The following is a 16,416-nucleotide window of genomic DNA, read 5'->3' on the forward strand; positions in this document are numbered from 1 at the left end:
GATGGGAAAAAATGAATACTTCCAGTGCACAGATGACGTATGACTGCATCGTCTGTGTATAAATGCCTCACCGTAAGACTAAATCTTCACGTTACGGAACGTCTTGTCAGTGATCGGTCTACTTAAGGACCTGCACATTTTCAGTTGTAGAGGTATGTGCATTATTTATGAATTTCTTGTGTAAATGTTATAATTATTGTACTACCTTGTTTATTTTTGTATATTTTCTACGTAGCTTTGGCTTATGTAGTATAATGCGAATATTTTCCATTCTTGTCTGTGACTTAGCAAGAGATTTAAATTAGCAATATTAAGCTGCATTTTTAAGGAATGTTTAGTACCATAGGATTCTTATTGGGCATGGGTAGGTTCATGTCTCAACCTGTTTATTGTTTTGTAATTAATGTGCCAATAATGCAATCTGTACAGCTTACTGTATATAACATCATTATATTTTATTGTATATGCCCATGTCATACATAGTACACGGTGTTAAATGTATTTTTAGTTGATTGGAGTCGCAGCTGTAGAGCTGATTGGAGTCAGTGTGGTACCAGATGTAGAGATAACCACAGAAGTAGGCCATAACAGCTGTGAAGCTGAACCATAGCAGCCATAGAGCTGAGTGAACAGTCTTGCTGGTCGAGTAGCAGGTGATCGGGCATTACTGACTGATTAGTGGGCACTGATTGCTTGATTGACCAGGAATTGAATGGTGGTCAGCGACTACCTGGAAAACTGACTGCTTTATTGACCAGTGTGACTGGTAGCCAAGTGAGCTGGTGATGGAGTGTGTAACTCCATACAAGTAATATTTTAGTCTTGTGGCTAATTTTGGGGTTTGTAATACCCAGTGTTTACTATTTGAGTAAAACACATCATTCTTCTTCTTGTGCGAAATTACTGTGGATCATTTACCTTTGTCCTTGTACTGTGTAAGGTCATTTATTTATATTTTCATTTGTTGTATTATTAGGTTCATGTGGATTAAGTTAATTTGTCCAATATTTGGATCTTATACACACATTTATTAATCATAATTCTTTTCTTGTTCAAGTCATTCATCATTAAACAATGTATTTGCATCACCATCAAAAGTGTTCTGTTATAAATCCGAAATCCAACCCGTTTATCTTGTTATAGATGTTCATATTCTGAAAACTAAGTTTGCAAAACATAAACTTCTGCATCCAGCCTCTAGAAATGCAAAAACTGCAATCCATGCAGTTTGATGCGGGTGACAGCCTTGCTGATGAGAATACTGGAAGAAATTGGTTAACTGCATGTCCCTCTGCTGCAGTACCTATTCTACAATACAATCATTGACCTTGGGAGGGTAACTCGGTGTCGATCCACTTTTTCTCTAGTAATCTGTTCTTTTCCTTCAAATGTTTTTTCTTGCTGTGTGACATTTTTGGGCTGCCATATTCACACCATGGACTTTTGCATTATCAGCAGTTTGCTCATTTTGAGCAACCAAGCATCTTCAATTTGCTTCTGGTTTGACTGCTATTATTCAAATATTTCAAATCTAAATGGGGGACTAGTAGAGATATGGATCTTTTAACTTTGCCCTTCAACTTGTGTGTGTGATTTGGATTTTTAACATAGCTTTAACAATTAAGAGTTTAATGTTAGAACTGGTCGGCCTGGTGTCAGGATAATGTGAATGAGTGGGAAATGATGCCATATGTCTGTGGCATGATGCCTCATTGCTAGACATTATAGCGATATTATCCTGACACCAGGCCGACCAGTTCTAACATCAAACTCTTAACGCTGAGGGCCAAGCAAGGCAGATACTAGTACCATTTTTATGTTTGGTAGGACTCTGTCGGGGTTTGAAACTGCAACCCAGAGCATTAATCGGCTGTACAAATGGAAGAGGCAGCTGGATCAGGACTAGCAACTTGTTGTAAATAACTTATTATTTTCACAATTTTGGAAGCATATGACTACTCCCACTGTAGCTGCCTAATTTACATCACTATCACATGTTTTTTGAAAAACATGTCTCAAGTTTACTGTTCAAATGCTGCATTTTTTTAATATAGTTATAACTGAGTGATAAAAGGGAATATCAGTCTACAGGTTTTAACCTTTAATTGTTCAATAACACACATTGAATAAGAGTTTAACTTGCGCTTGAATTATCAATTTGCATATTTAAAGACCAAAGAAAACATCAAGCAAAATGCTTACATCCATTGGTAATCATTGAGAAATTAAATTTTAATGTCAATGTCTCAGGCATTTGCATTCAGATCTATCGTCATCTAGCAGGATTTGCCTTCTTTTTGTATTGTAAGGTCTTCAAAGAATAAAATATTTACATCTGTATGAGTGCCAAAAGAGTTTTTTAAGGTTTTGCACAGACTCAACTGGACACAAAATATACTGAATTATTACTCAAAATGTAAAAAATATGTATACTTAGAAATTTAAATTTTGGGAGTGTCTATATAAGATCCAGTTTTCAACCTAAAGGTGCCAACTGCACAGCAGCACTTAAATTAGAATTACAGTAAGGAGAACATAGACTACTTGGAGGACTGCTTAGGGTCCAAAGGGAGATAAATTGTAAGATACTAATAACCATGTTCTTTGTTTGATCATATCAAAATATAAATATTCCACTAAAAATGTAATCTTTTAACTACTTAAATATGCTTTCCTTGTATATGTTAAAAAAGTAAATAAAAAATTAATAAAATTATTTTTTTTACTGAAAATATTAAAGCAAATACCATTTTTGTGCATTTCCTTTTGAAATGGTTCCACAAAAGAAGCTGTCAGACAATATCAAAGGAGGCAGCTACTCCAAGCATAATCATTTCCTCTTAACACATTAACCCCTAGTGACGACTTTACGGGGCAGGAGGTAGTAGCCTACTGCTGAGCTTTGTAATGTCATGGTCATGCATGATACCCTAATGTGGGTGGTATTATAGAAAGGTAGACAGACGTAGTTCTACAATGATACCAAATAATCTGGAATATCTAGTTGCACTACAAAATACTGATAGAAAAACCTAATTTTTTGGACCCGACTTTTTTTAACCCAAAATTCGCCTGTGGTTGGAATCCGATTTTGTGTCAAGATTTTAGACTTTTTGGTCTCAGATCAAAGGCAAACCGGTATGAACTGCAAACAGACAGATGAGCCTTTGCAAAAAGTAGGATAAGATAGGATAAGATGGGCATTTGGAATAAAGAATGGTCTCCATACAAAAATAATGGCTCCATTTAGAAAAAAATATATATATAAAAAATAAACAAAATTTTGTACCTTTCTGCTCATGCATGAGTCAAATAGCCAACGAAAAACGATGTTTCTAACACAACTAGGCAGTATGTTATTGAAAGATGACCGAGGATTTGGTGTTTTCGAGTCTATTCAGAAATATCTTTCAAAATGTGTTTCCTACTCGATTTACAGGCAAAAATGACAAAAGGCTCCCGGGTTAATGTGTTAATATCAAAGTTTGAGCTAAATCCCTTTAAACAGCTTTAAGATGATAGAAATAGTTTTATTATTAGAAATACAAACTATTCTTAGTAACATATAGCAAACAGCATGTCATAGGCTTGAGAGGAATAATTCACTCCAAGCCAAAAGAAGTTTACTTGCATATTATATGGCAACATTTGAAAGGAATCAAATCCATCAAATAATCTACCGTCAAATGCAATTTCACCTCTAAAGAAACATACACTTGTGCCATAAGAAGACTGAAACACATTCTCTCTGTTTAAACTAGAATATGCAATTTTATGCCCTCAGTATGTGTCCACAAGTCCTCTCTGTATTATCCAAAATGAGCGGCCAAGGCAGATGTTAATTTTGACAACATTCTCATATTGCCCAAAAGCACTTGTGATGGTGAATGGAAGTTTCATCATTAAAACTTTTGCACTGACGCCAACAGTTGTTGATTGTGTAATAGAGGAAATCTACTGTACTACAATACTATAATTAATTCTATAGTAAGGCACGTTTGATCTCAGTGACCTTGACCTTTGGTCAAAGGTTCACTGTCTTTGACTAAACTTACTGAACAGAAACCATAATTTCTTGTCTGATTTACCGAGACCATAATCTCTGATCATTAGATCTCAAAATGTATGGGTATCTTTACTATCTGAAGTGCAACCATGCACAAAGTTTAGTCAAGGAGCTTACATAGAATACCCCTCCTTGCAGTTTTTACAAAATGATCCCCTTTAACTTTTTCCCCAATAAAAAATCAATAGACCTCTTCCATAATTAAGTACAAGCCCTCCACAAACTTAGGTCAAGGTACATGGTCTAGAAAAAATAATGAAGCAAATACCATTTTTCTTCTTTAAGTCACAGTGTATCCTTTTGACCCTAAACATCAAAAGGTATAAATCATTTTTCGCTTTTCAGACATATTGACCTTGACCATTTGACCCTCAGATCAATAGGTTTCTATCTTATTCCATTTCCAAACATGGTCCAGGTCTGAAATGTAAAGCTAAATTTAAAGAGAAAATTTTTCTTATTTCAGCCACTGTAGTGACATTGACATTTGACGTTTTGGCCCAAAATTGATAGCATTCTTTCTGATCCTCAAAACAAACTACTTACAAAATCTGGTCATGATTGATATTAGAGAAAACTCAAGTTATTGTGCAGAAATGAAATAGGAAACAATGGACAGATAATACATCTTATTCCTGTGTGTGTGTGTGTGTGTGTATGCACGCGTGCGTATGTGTGTAGAGGGCTGGTGAAAGGGGACATCTGCTATCAATGCTTTACTGTATCCTAACTCATAACTTTTTAATTGGCTAATTAAATTTATAACATATGTGGATAACTTCCGTATTTGATTGCCCAGGATTGTAAAGTAGAGAAAATTATTAAAACTGTTTTCACATTTTAGATGTCATGGAAACACATGTAAGATCCCCATTACAGTAAATCATCAATTACCCTGACCCCCTGGGAAACTCGGATTATGTATGCATCACTGGCTGTCGAGTTAATTGACAATTAAGTGCAATATATATAGTGTGTCAAGATAACACCCAGTTAACTTAATAACCCACATGTTATAGTTAGTAGCCTACTTCCGAGCTCTGTAGTGCCAAGGTCATGTAAGATAAACTAAAGTGGGTGGCATTATAGAAAGGTAGACAGATATAGCTCTACAATGATACCAAATAATCTGGACATTCTAGTTGCACTACAAATCACAGAGGGAAAAACAATTTTTGGACGACTTTTTTCCACCAAAAATTCGCCTGTCATCGATATCTAATTTTATGTACGGATTTTATACTTTTTGGCCTCAGATCTAAGGCAGACTTGTCTGAACTAGACACAGACAGGTGAACCTTTTGTAAAAAGTTGGATAAGATGGGCATTTGGAATAAAACGTGGTCTCAATATGAAAATGATGTGTCTATTAAATCAAAAAAAAAAAAAACTCCGACTTTTACCCTTCTGCTCATGCGCGAGCAAAATAGCCAATGAAAAACAATGTTTCTAACACAACTAGGCATTAGGTTAACCAGAAATCTCTTGGAAGTTGATGCATTAAGAGGTATTCAGAAATAGCCCCCAAAATGTGTTTCCTACACGCATTTCAGGCAAAAACTACAAAAACCTCCAGGGGTTAATGAGTTAACCTGTATGATAAATAAATCCGGACAACCAGCATCTGAGTAATGGACACTTAACTGTAACAGCGGAGGTTTCATGGTTTGAAAATGACATTAGAATGCAGTGATGCACTCTAAGGCTAGATTGTGCAGTATAAACAAAGACAAATCATATTAATCTCAGTTACTATTGCATGATTTCTCCAAGTTAATTCACTGGACGACATGACATAACCTCATTCACAATAAATCATCATACTATACATTAAAACATTATGGATTTGTACATTACATCAACCACTTTAACATATTATCGTATCTTTTTTTTGTTGCCTTTTTATAGCTGAAATAACAAGAAGCTGAAAACAATTAGAGCTCTTTCATTTGGTGAATATACAATTTTATGTACACATAAATTCACCATAACAATCTCCATTTTGCATTGATCAATACCAGATTCACTGGTTCATAAAATTTCCTATCTCCCTCAATAAATGTCAGTAACTGTGCAACAGGGAGTGACATTGTCTAGCAGCAATTTCAAAAGGTCAAATGTACCAAAAAGGACTCTAGACAGAAGCAATGAGGCTGTTTACCCAGACAGTAATATGGTTTCATTTCAATCAGGAAAAACTGCAAGTGTCCCATATGACTCTAGACAGAAGCAATGAGGCTGTTTACCGAGACAGTAATATATTTCATTTCAATCAGGAACAAGTGCAAGTGTCCCATGTGACTCTAAGACATCAGATTGGCTGGTAAAAATCATTCATTTTAAAGGTAAGGAAGCAGACCTTGTTCTGAGACATTGCATGACCATCTGGACTGAGCAATATTTTACTGCTGGATTCAAATTAAAGCGTTTCCCTGGAGATTTTGTATACAGATATCCACTTGTGGGTTACAAATCCCAATTTACCGTCAATCAAAAGCACATATGGAAGGTGATGAAGAATTTCCTGAATATAACAGTTAATATTAGTTCTTGTGCAAACTGGCTTTATTTATATCAAAGGTATCAAATTTTCTTTCTCACACAAACAGATTTTTGTAACCTCGTCAGGATTAAAATATCTTTTATAAATATTGCATTTTCCATAAAGGTGTCTTGCCTTATCTATGAGAAAATTGTGTAGGCTTTCTAAAAATGTAGGAATTATTAAAAGAAATTCCCCCAAGAATTATAACATTTCTATGTGTTAAAATTTAAAACTAAAAGGCAAATTTGTGGACTTTCCACTATCTCTACCTCTTACAAAAAAATACTGAAAATATATGAAGAATACACAAGCAAGACAATGGTATAAAATCTCGATATGTGAAGAGATTTAAAGTATTTTAGTAAAAGTGAGGCTGCATATTTTTAGAGAAATTACATTTCATTTCCTCTGTACTAATATTTAAAAATAAATACATTCCATACTTTCTGACTTGATCAGAAATCAGAAATATCAATAAAAATCTAATTTTGAACAAGGAAAGAAAGCCAATAAAATATGTTTATTTGACAAAAATGTCCAAACTCCTGTAAAAGGAAATAAATTTCAAGAACATAAATGACAATACCACCTTCAATGTGATCCGAGACAGAACTTTAAGCTAGTTTCTGCAATTAGAGTCTGGAAAATAATTTTAAAATTCATAACAACAGTCCCTAAAAGGGATTTTTGTTCTTCTGGCTGATTGCCAGGAATTTGAGATATAGTACATGGATCGTAGACACATGGAGGAGCTTGATAATTTCATGCTGTTTTCATCGTCAACTAGAAGTAGTGGTTATCAAGGTTTGTCCATATCATGACTCATAGTGGATGTATTAAGTTTTATTGCCCCAATTAGAACGTCATAGCAATATAATTATGAAATAGTGGACATAAACTACATCGTGTGGAACTTACCTGTCAGTTCAGCTACAGTAAAGAATGCTCTTTTTAACTTGAATACAATGCCGTATAATATTCAAAGATTGACCCACTAAAATGCAATTAAATACACAAAAGAAAAAATGAAATCCCACATAAATATTAGAGGGTTTCATTCCATTATTAAAATAAAAAATGCAGAAAATTTTGTAGCTGATTTTTTCCATCCACCTTCTTCAAACAATGAAATATACACAGCATTATCCAAGATACAACCTCTACTAGTCCAACCTCTGTTTAATAGTAGCAACCCAACCATACTTATCCATACAACACAGTTTCTAAGGAAATAGACACATTTTAACTTTCACAATGGACCTACTGCTTTTATGCGCACTCTACAAAGCACTTCATGCTGCAATCTAAACCAAACAGCTTAAAAAACATATGTAGGCTTGCTGGTTTGGTCATCTGGTGAGTTTATTATTATCAAATGGATGGGGAAAAGCAATGAAAAATCACCTAATTATTTTTGGTAGGAGATAAACTTTAATGTATTATTTTCAGTTAATGCTGATACAATTTGTTATAGTACACTCTTTCAATCCACATGATAAATACTGCAAAAATGTTCCTGAATTTCAAGTGAATATTATCAGTTTAGTTACTAATTTGTTACACTCTGATCCAATTATGCTCTTTATGTGAATACAAAAATAACATTTTGTCACCAATGAATATGGATCAAATGGGTATTGATACAGGGTTTAGTAATAAGACCAACGTGAAATTACTTAAATTATGTCCATAACTGCCAAAACTGCACCAAATCATTGGGAACCAAAATTAAGCTTAAAGTCACATGAACAAATTGTAGACTAGCTGAATTAAAAGCAATATTAATCTACGGTTAACTACCTGAAAATAAACATATACGCAACAGAGAAAAATGGGTGGGCCAGTTAGAATGTGCGGACAGGGGAAAAATGTTTGTCTTTTTTCCATACTGCAGAAGCAGTTGATTTCTCCTAGACATCCATTAATATCATCATCTTTTCCAATTCAAATGAAATACCTACTATTATTCAAACTTAATTATGAAATGGGTATCTGCATTAGATATGATTATATTTACTGTATAATAAATGGCCTTCAATTTTTTTACATTGGTTTGGTCATGGCTTTATCTAAGTGAAATTTATGCCTTGTATACTGCTGAACCACAAGGTTATAAAATCTATCTCTAATTGCAATGATTGCTTTATTACCTGCCTTCATATTTTTAATGGCTTTAAACAGGTATTCCCGGTAGAACATTTTTCCACTATTCTGAACTGGAGTTGAAAGAGATTTTGACTTCAAAGGTTGTAAATCTCAATTATATCCCATTTATTTTGAACCATTCATATCCCATTTATTTTGAACCATTCATATTATTTCTTAGGCCACAGGCAATACTGTCAGTGTGTTCAGTTTGACTTTTGCAGTAATGCTCGCTCATTTGAGTTTCAATAGATTAAATTTCTTAAGCTTTAAGTTTGCATTTGTTAATTATAATCAAATCTGACTACAGATATTAATAAAATAGCAAGCATATAACTCAATCAATTATATAAATTCTTCTTAAACACAAAATGAATTGCTAAATATAAATTTACTTATATACTTACCCTGAATAAAGAGAAGAATCAAATTATTTCTAGCTTTGTCAAGAGACAAATTCTAAACTGAAGATAATTGCAGCACATTTCAAAAACGCATACTGTCTAATTAACAATGCTTGTTTCTGAGTTAGCAACAAAAGCTATTAGTAATGTTGATTGAAAGTTAATTGGCATAATCTCTCTCTCTCATAATTGTACGTAATAAACACATTTTATGATAAAGAAAGATGGATTTTTGTAAAACTTGAAGACTTTAGTGTCATATAAGTTTTGTAAACAAGTCATAATTTTGTGCTCTTGTGACAGACTTGCATTATCTGCATTGCATTGAAAGATTGATGGAGAAAATAAATATTTTTCAGTTTGTTTTATATACCACTAGAAACCAATTTTATGCAAAAACATATCTGAACCACATTGCATTTCTAAGTCCAAATTTAAAGTCCAACATTTTTTAATTTCATTTTGCAGTTAATTTTTCTGTTGCTAAAAAAAGTTGTTAAAAAAAAAGCTGAATACCAACACTTTCATGTCTGGCCATTCTTTTCTTTCACTTTTATTCACATATTTTGGGCTCTTGCATTACAGGACACTATCCTAGCCTAAGTGGCTTCCTTAAACAGAATCACTTTATGTTTTCATAACAATTCCCATGACATGCTTGAATTCAAATTTAAGTAATTTAACTTCCACTCTACCAGGGGTGGGGTGTGATAGGATTTAGCTTTTAAAAAATGCTGTGATTTTTAGAAAATAAAATATTAATAATTATAGATGTGAATCTAGACTATTACAACTTCTTCTTACATTTCAATGCTTGGTCCCTAAATTGGGAAAGCAAAAAATATACATGTTTTGCTTTATATACCACAAAGTGCCAGTTTTACACAATAATATCATTACTTAACGGCAATAAATTTCTATGTCCATATTAGCTTTAAATATGCTAATATTTTCTAAGTTTTATAGCATTTCTTTCTGTGACAACAAGAACCATTTTCATTCAACAGTGTTTATTCTGAAACATCAAAGCATGACACTGATCAGTTGCCGTCGGAACTGTCCCAATTTAAGTCATTTACTAGACTATCTGCTGATTATGCAATACTGGAAAAATAAAAGATAGATATATCAAGTATATTTAGTGTTTTATATAAATCTAGAGACCAGTGTAACGTGAAAACATGAGAACCTAACATCAAAATGTGTTACTTAGTCCAAATTCATTTTTCACAAATGTCATTTAAGTTTTAAGGTTGCGTGGTTTTCTGACGTTTTCATTCAGCAGTTAATGTGCAATTTGGAATACTGAAGCTCAACACCTTAAAAGATGAAGCAGCTGACTTCCAATGAAAGAATGTCACTCCTTGCCCAGTGCCTGGTGATGCATGTAGATTTGTGAAAACTGGGACTACAAAAGGCAACTTTTTAAAATAATTTTAATCACTTTGTTCATACCATGAATGGTCACTGCTAACTGAGTACAACAGTCAATACAGTCTATACAAATCCATGAATTAAAGAATTGTCAATTGTCGTAACTCTTTTATAAGTGATGTTTTGTATCAAAGTTTAAGGGTTTAGGTACAGAAGAATCTCTTCATAGCGTAACCTGTATACTTTTTTTAAACTTTAATATACAATGCCAGGTTTTTCTTGTGGAACAAAATTTGGAAAGGATATTGACATACATGTCACAATGTTTCAGTGTTCCTCATCATATATCATAACATGTATAGTAAAAATGGTGTTTGTCTGTAATCTCTTTTCAAGTTTTATCAGTATTGCTGCTTTCAAAAATTTCTTCACAGTAGGTCTTGGAAATAGTGTGGAAATAAAAGTGAAACTATGACAAAATAATAACCAGTTCACAAAGCACTTTTATGAAATATCATTTATTGTGAAAGATCACTGAAGTTATCACTTGATGCAGAACAGTATGTAAATTTCCCCACCTGTATATACTAACGGGTACATGTGCATATGTAATCAATCAACAGGAATTTACACTACAGCTGTGCAATTTTTCTGATGTATGCTGGGTAGGAAGACATCCAAGAATTTTTTGTTTCTATGTTAGGGACATTGATTGTTGTTATTATGGGATTAATGCCATTTTTTAGCAACTGATTGACATTACATGGCAGCCAGTATATCTGCTGGAGGATGAACCCAGAAAACCCCAGGAAAGAACCATCGACCCAAAAAATGCTTCTGACCTACCCATGTTATTGAAAATCCCAAGTCAATAGGACTTTCAGTTATAGTTATAAAAAGATTTTCAAGATGGCCACTGTAGCAGCCATAGTAAGCATCAGACTGACACCAATTTCATTTAGGACCAACCAGATATCACAAGAAATCTTTTAGTGAAAACAAAATCATCCATTTGGGACCAACCAGATATCATAAGAAATCTTTTAGTGAAAACAAAATCATCCATTTGGGACCAACCAGATATCACAAGAAATCTTTTAGTGAAAACAAAATCATCCATTTGGGACCAACCAGATATCATAAGAAATCTTTTAGTGAAAACAAAATCATCCATTTGGGACCAACCAGATATCACAAGAAATCTTTTAGTGAAAACAAAATCATCCATTTGGGACCAACCAGATATCATAAGAAATCTTTTAGTGAAAACAAAATCATCCATTTGGGACCAACCAGATATCACAAGAAATCTTTTAGTGAAAACAAAATCATCCATTTGAGACCAACCAGATATCACAAGAAATCTTTTAGTGAAAACAAAATCATCCATTTAGGAAAATCAGCAACAGCAATAATTTTGTGATGGCAAATGTGGTAGTAAAAAGTAGCTCCTTTTTCAACTAGTACTAATGAGTGTACAATGGCAGATCTGGGTCTGTGTGGTTTGCAGTCTGGCTTGGTTTATAAGTGAGTTTATAAAGTACTCCTCATTAGCTGAGTCAACCAGAAGCAACTAGGTTCCAGCATTTCCTGGAATGATATCCAGTTCTGGCAATACTCTGTCACAGTGAAAACTCAGGCAAGATTTAGGTATACATATGTGCCAACCCCAAGTATAAGTGGAATTTTAATAAATGTCAAAAAAGTTTGAAAGGACCCATCTGCACAAAGACTTTTTATCCACAAGTCAAACCGTAGGAGCCTGTTTCGCTTAACATCTGTCACCATTTTCTTTAAAAGTACAGACTGCTCTATTAACCAACTTGATATCAGTCTGCTGATAAAGTCCTTACTGTGAAGACGAGCTTCAGGTTGGCTTTTTCTATCCTATACTGGTTGTGTATGTGATTGAACAGTTAAAACATTCTCAAATATGAAAGATGGTTAACCGGACTACTTTATAGTCACACAAGGGTAGCAACCACAGACACTGCACAGTAAATCGAACCAAGTCTAACTCGATAGTGGGCAGCCCTCTGGAAATTCAAATCAACAATGCACAAGTAATTCTGATAGTGGGAAAGTGGAATTTGAGAATATCCTTATCAATAGCCTCAGAAGACTACAACCATAACATGCCATATATACTCGTTTATAAGTCAAATCAAACTGCAAAAGAACTAAGATCCCGATTTGCCTTATGCCTTCAAATCAGGGTCTATGTCTTTTGTACTACTGATTACTCCAAACAAACTGCACAGATCCAGATCCGCAGTTGGACTCATCTCATAAATGAAAAAGTATGGCATATTTTGCATTTATCATACATTGTCATGAAAAGGCTGAACAACCACTCTGGTTCAAATTCCACCCAACAGAAATTCCAAGAACTTAACCTTCAGTATCAATTATAACTCATTAATAAAGCCACACTGTTTAAATAAATACTTTTCTTGTGTTCCCCTGAGTGGTCTTATCATAGATGCTGGTCTTATCATGGATGCCTCACTATCCATATAACTCTCAATGTCCACATGCTGTATGTCATCGCTTACAAGTCTAACTACAAACAACAAAAATCCTGATCTGCTGAAGCATAATGTGCCTGCAGATCAGGATCTATGGTTTTTGTTCTGCTGATTACATCTAACAAACTGCACTGACCCAGATCTGCTCTCACATTATGGATTGGCAGACTGGTCTGCGCAGTTTGCAGTTGGACTCATCTTATACACGAGTACATATGGTAGCAGTCTGTATCTTTCGTTTCTTGATCTCTAAACATAGCAATCAAAGTATACATACTTAGTGTCCAGCTGAATGAGGTTAGTGTCCACAGGGATGTCCCCTCCCTCCACCTGGGTAGTGCTGACTGGTCGTGTTGGGGGTGGGGTCTCTGGGGGTTTTGGATGGGTAAGTGTAAATGGCAACTCTACTGCAAGGTCCCTGAAATGGCAAACAAATAATTTTAGAGATTACAAACCACACTGAAACATTTACAAAATTCAGATTTTAACAAATCTGTATTAACTGTGTCACATTTTCTAACAACTTGTGTTCAGTACTTTTGAAAGGCAAGGCTATGGTCATCCAGCATTTTTGATACCATTGGCCACATGGACCAAAGATGATATATATATATATATATATATATATATATATATATATAGAGAGAGAGAGAGAGAGAGAGAGAGAGAGAGAGAGATTAATTAAACTAAAAGTTCAGAAAAAAAACTGCAAACAAAAGAATTAATTACCCATGGGCCATAGCTAAACTACTCTGGGCTAGGTTATTGAAAAGTTGCATTGCATTTCATGACAGCCATAGAATATGCATTCTTACAATACAACTGCCTTATAATGATATGTCATTCAGTATTCCCTCAATACAATGCATTTCATGACAGCCATAGGATATACTTCCTTATAGTTTGACTGCCTTATAATGATATATATGATACAGTATTCCCTCAATAAAATGCATTTCATGACAGCCATACGGTATACTTCCTTACAGTTTGACTGCCTTTTAATGATGTATGTGATATAGTATTCCCTCAATACAATGCATTTCATGACAGCCATAGGGTATACTTCCTTACAGTTTGACTGCCTTATACTGATCTATATGATACAGTATTCCCTCAATACAATGCATTTCATGACAGCCATAGGGTACACTTCCTTACAGTATGACTGCCTTATACTGATGTATGTGATACAGTATTCCCTCAATACAATGCATTTCATGACAGCCATAGGGTACACTTCCTTACAGTTTGACTGCCTTATACTGATGTATTTGATACAGTATTCCTTCAATACAATGCATTTCATGACAGCCATAGGGTATACTTCCTTATAGCATAACTGCCTTATACTGATGTATGTAATACAGTATTCCCTCAATACAATGCATTTCATGACAGCCATAGGGTATACTTCCTTACATTATGACTGCCTTATAATGATGTACGTGATATTGTATTCCTTCAATGCAATGCATTTCATGACAGCCATAGAGTATATACATCCTTACAGTTTGACTGCCTTATACTGATGTATGTGATACAGTATTCTCTCAATTCACCCCCAATCGCCAACAGCACAGATCCATGACAGCCATAGGGTATACTTCCTTATAGTTTGACTGCCTTATACTGATGTATGTAATATAGTATTCCCTCAATACAATGCATTTCATGACAGCCATAAGGTATACTTCCTTACAGTTTGACTGCCTTATACTGATGTATGTAATAAAGTATTCCCTCAATTCAATGCATTTCATGACAGCCATAGGGTATACTTCCTTATAGCATAACTGCCTTATACTGATGTATGTAATACAGTATTCCCTCAATACAATGCATTTCATGACAGTCATATGGTATACTTCCTTACAGTATTACTGCCTTATACTGATGTATGTAATATAGTATTCACTCAATACAATGCATTTCATGACAGTCATAGGGTATACTTCCTTATAGTATGACTGCCTTATACTGATGTATGTAATATAGTACTCCCTCAATACAATGCATTTCATGACAGTCAAAGGGAATACTTCCTTATAGTATGACTGCCTTATAATGATGTACATGATACACATAATTTCACTACCACTCAATGAAACAGAATCCATAACCATTAGCTGCCTCAGAACAGAAACCAAGTTAATAAGAACCATTAAGGAAGAGAGTTCAGTGCTATTAAATTTTATTTCTATGCAATGCACCCCCAATCGCCAACAGCACAGATCCATATTTACCATTACATACTATGCTGACAAATCAAGGTATATCGAGTATGCCTGAAAAAAGAACTATAATTGTATATCTAGATCCATCAGTAAGCAAATATTTATGAAATAGCCCCTTGAGATGAAAATATATCCATCAGTAAGCAAGTATTTATGGAATAGCCCCTTGAGATGAAAATATGTCATTGAGTGAGTATTTATGGAACAGCACCTTGAGATGAAAATATATGTCAGTGAGCGAGTATTTATGGAATAGCCCCTTGAGATAAAATAGATCTGTCAGTAAGCAAGTATTTATGGAATAGCCCCTCGAGATGAAAATATGTCAGTGAGTGAGTATTTATGGAACAGCCCCTTGAGATGAAAATATATGTCAGTGAGCGAGTATTTATGGAATAGCCCCTTGAGATAAAATAGATCTGTCAGTAAGCAAGTATTTATGGAATAGCCCCTTGAGATGAAAACATATGTCAGTGAGTATTTATGGAATGGTCCTTTGCAGAGATGAATCAGCGAGTGTTTATGGAGAGGTCCTTTGTAGAGATGAATCTAGATCTGTCAGTAAACAAATGTTTATAGAATAGCCCTTTGAAGATATGAAGTGAAAATACAATTTTACAAGATTGTGGAGATAAATAAGTCTACTCTTTTAACAAAGCAGGAACACAAATTCTTGTCACTATACAAATGCATGTCCAATTTCATGAAAATATCTAAACTGGTCCTGGAGATATTAACCAGACAAGAACGTGATGGATAGTCAGACACAATTTGTAATAAAAATGTGTGTGTGTGTGATTAGGGTTTTTAATGTAGCTTTTAAAATATTTTCAGTCATATTGCTACAATGTCTTCAGTGTGGCCGTTTATAGTGATGTCTAGCAATGGGGCATCATGCCGCAGACACGTAGCATGATGTCCCACCTGGTCACATTATCCTGACACCAGGCCGACCAGTCCTAACACTAACCTCTTAATGCTGAGCGCCAAGTGAGGCAGCTGTTAGTACCATTTTAGTAAGTCTTTGGTAAGACTCAGCTGGGGTTCAAACCCACAACCTCCTGCTTCTGAGACAGATGCTAGAACCACTAGGCCACCAGAGCAGTGTAATAAAAAT

The 16,416-nt window shown here is 34.5% G+C and overlaps 1 protein-coding gene across 6 annotated transcripts in view; it reads right to left on the minus strand.

Annotated features, from left to right (window-relative positions):
* The window catches only part of LOC149800067 (beta-arrestin-2-like), a 247,941-nt gene that overhangs the window by 21,736 nt on the left and 209,789 nt on the right, over positions 1-16,416 (minus strand). For 5 of the 6 annotated variants that reach the window (XM_089959623.1, XM_089959622.1, XM_089959621.1 and 2 more), the window contains one exon: positions 13,340-13,480. In XM_089959623.1, the coding sequence (XP_089815749.1) occupies positions 13,340-13,480 (141 nt within the window). Of the gene's footprint in view, positions 1-7,200; positions 7,251-13,339; positions 13,481-16,416 lie in introns of those variants that run through there. The other variant, XM_089959625.1, reaches the window with a different exon arrangement.

This window comes from Sinohyriopsis cumingii, chromosome 5 (genome assembly GCF_028554795.1).
Source record: "Sinohyriopsis cumingii isolate HCF-2022 chromosome 5, ASM2855479v2, whole genome shotgun sequence".
NCBI lineage: Eukaryota > Metazoa > Mollusca > Bivalvia > Unionida > Unionidae > Sinohyriopsis > Sinohyriopsis cumingii.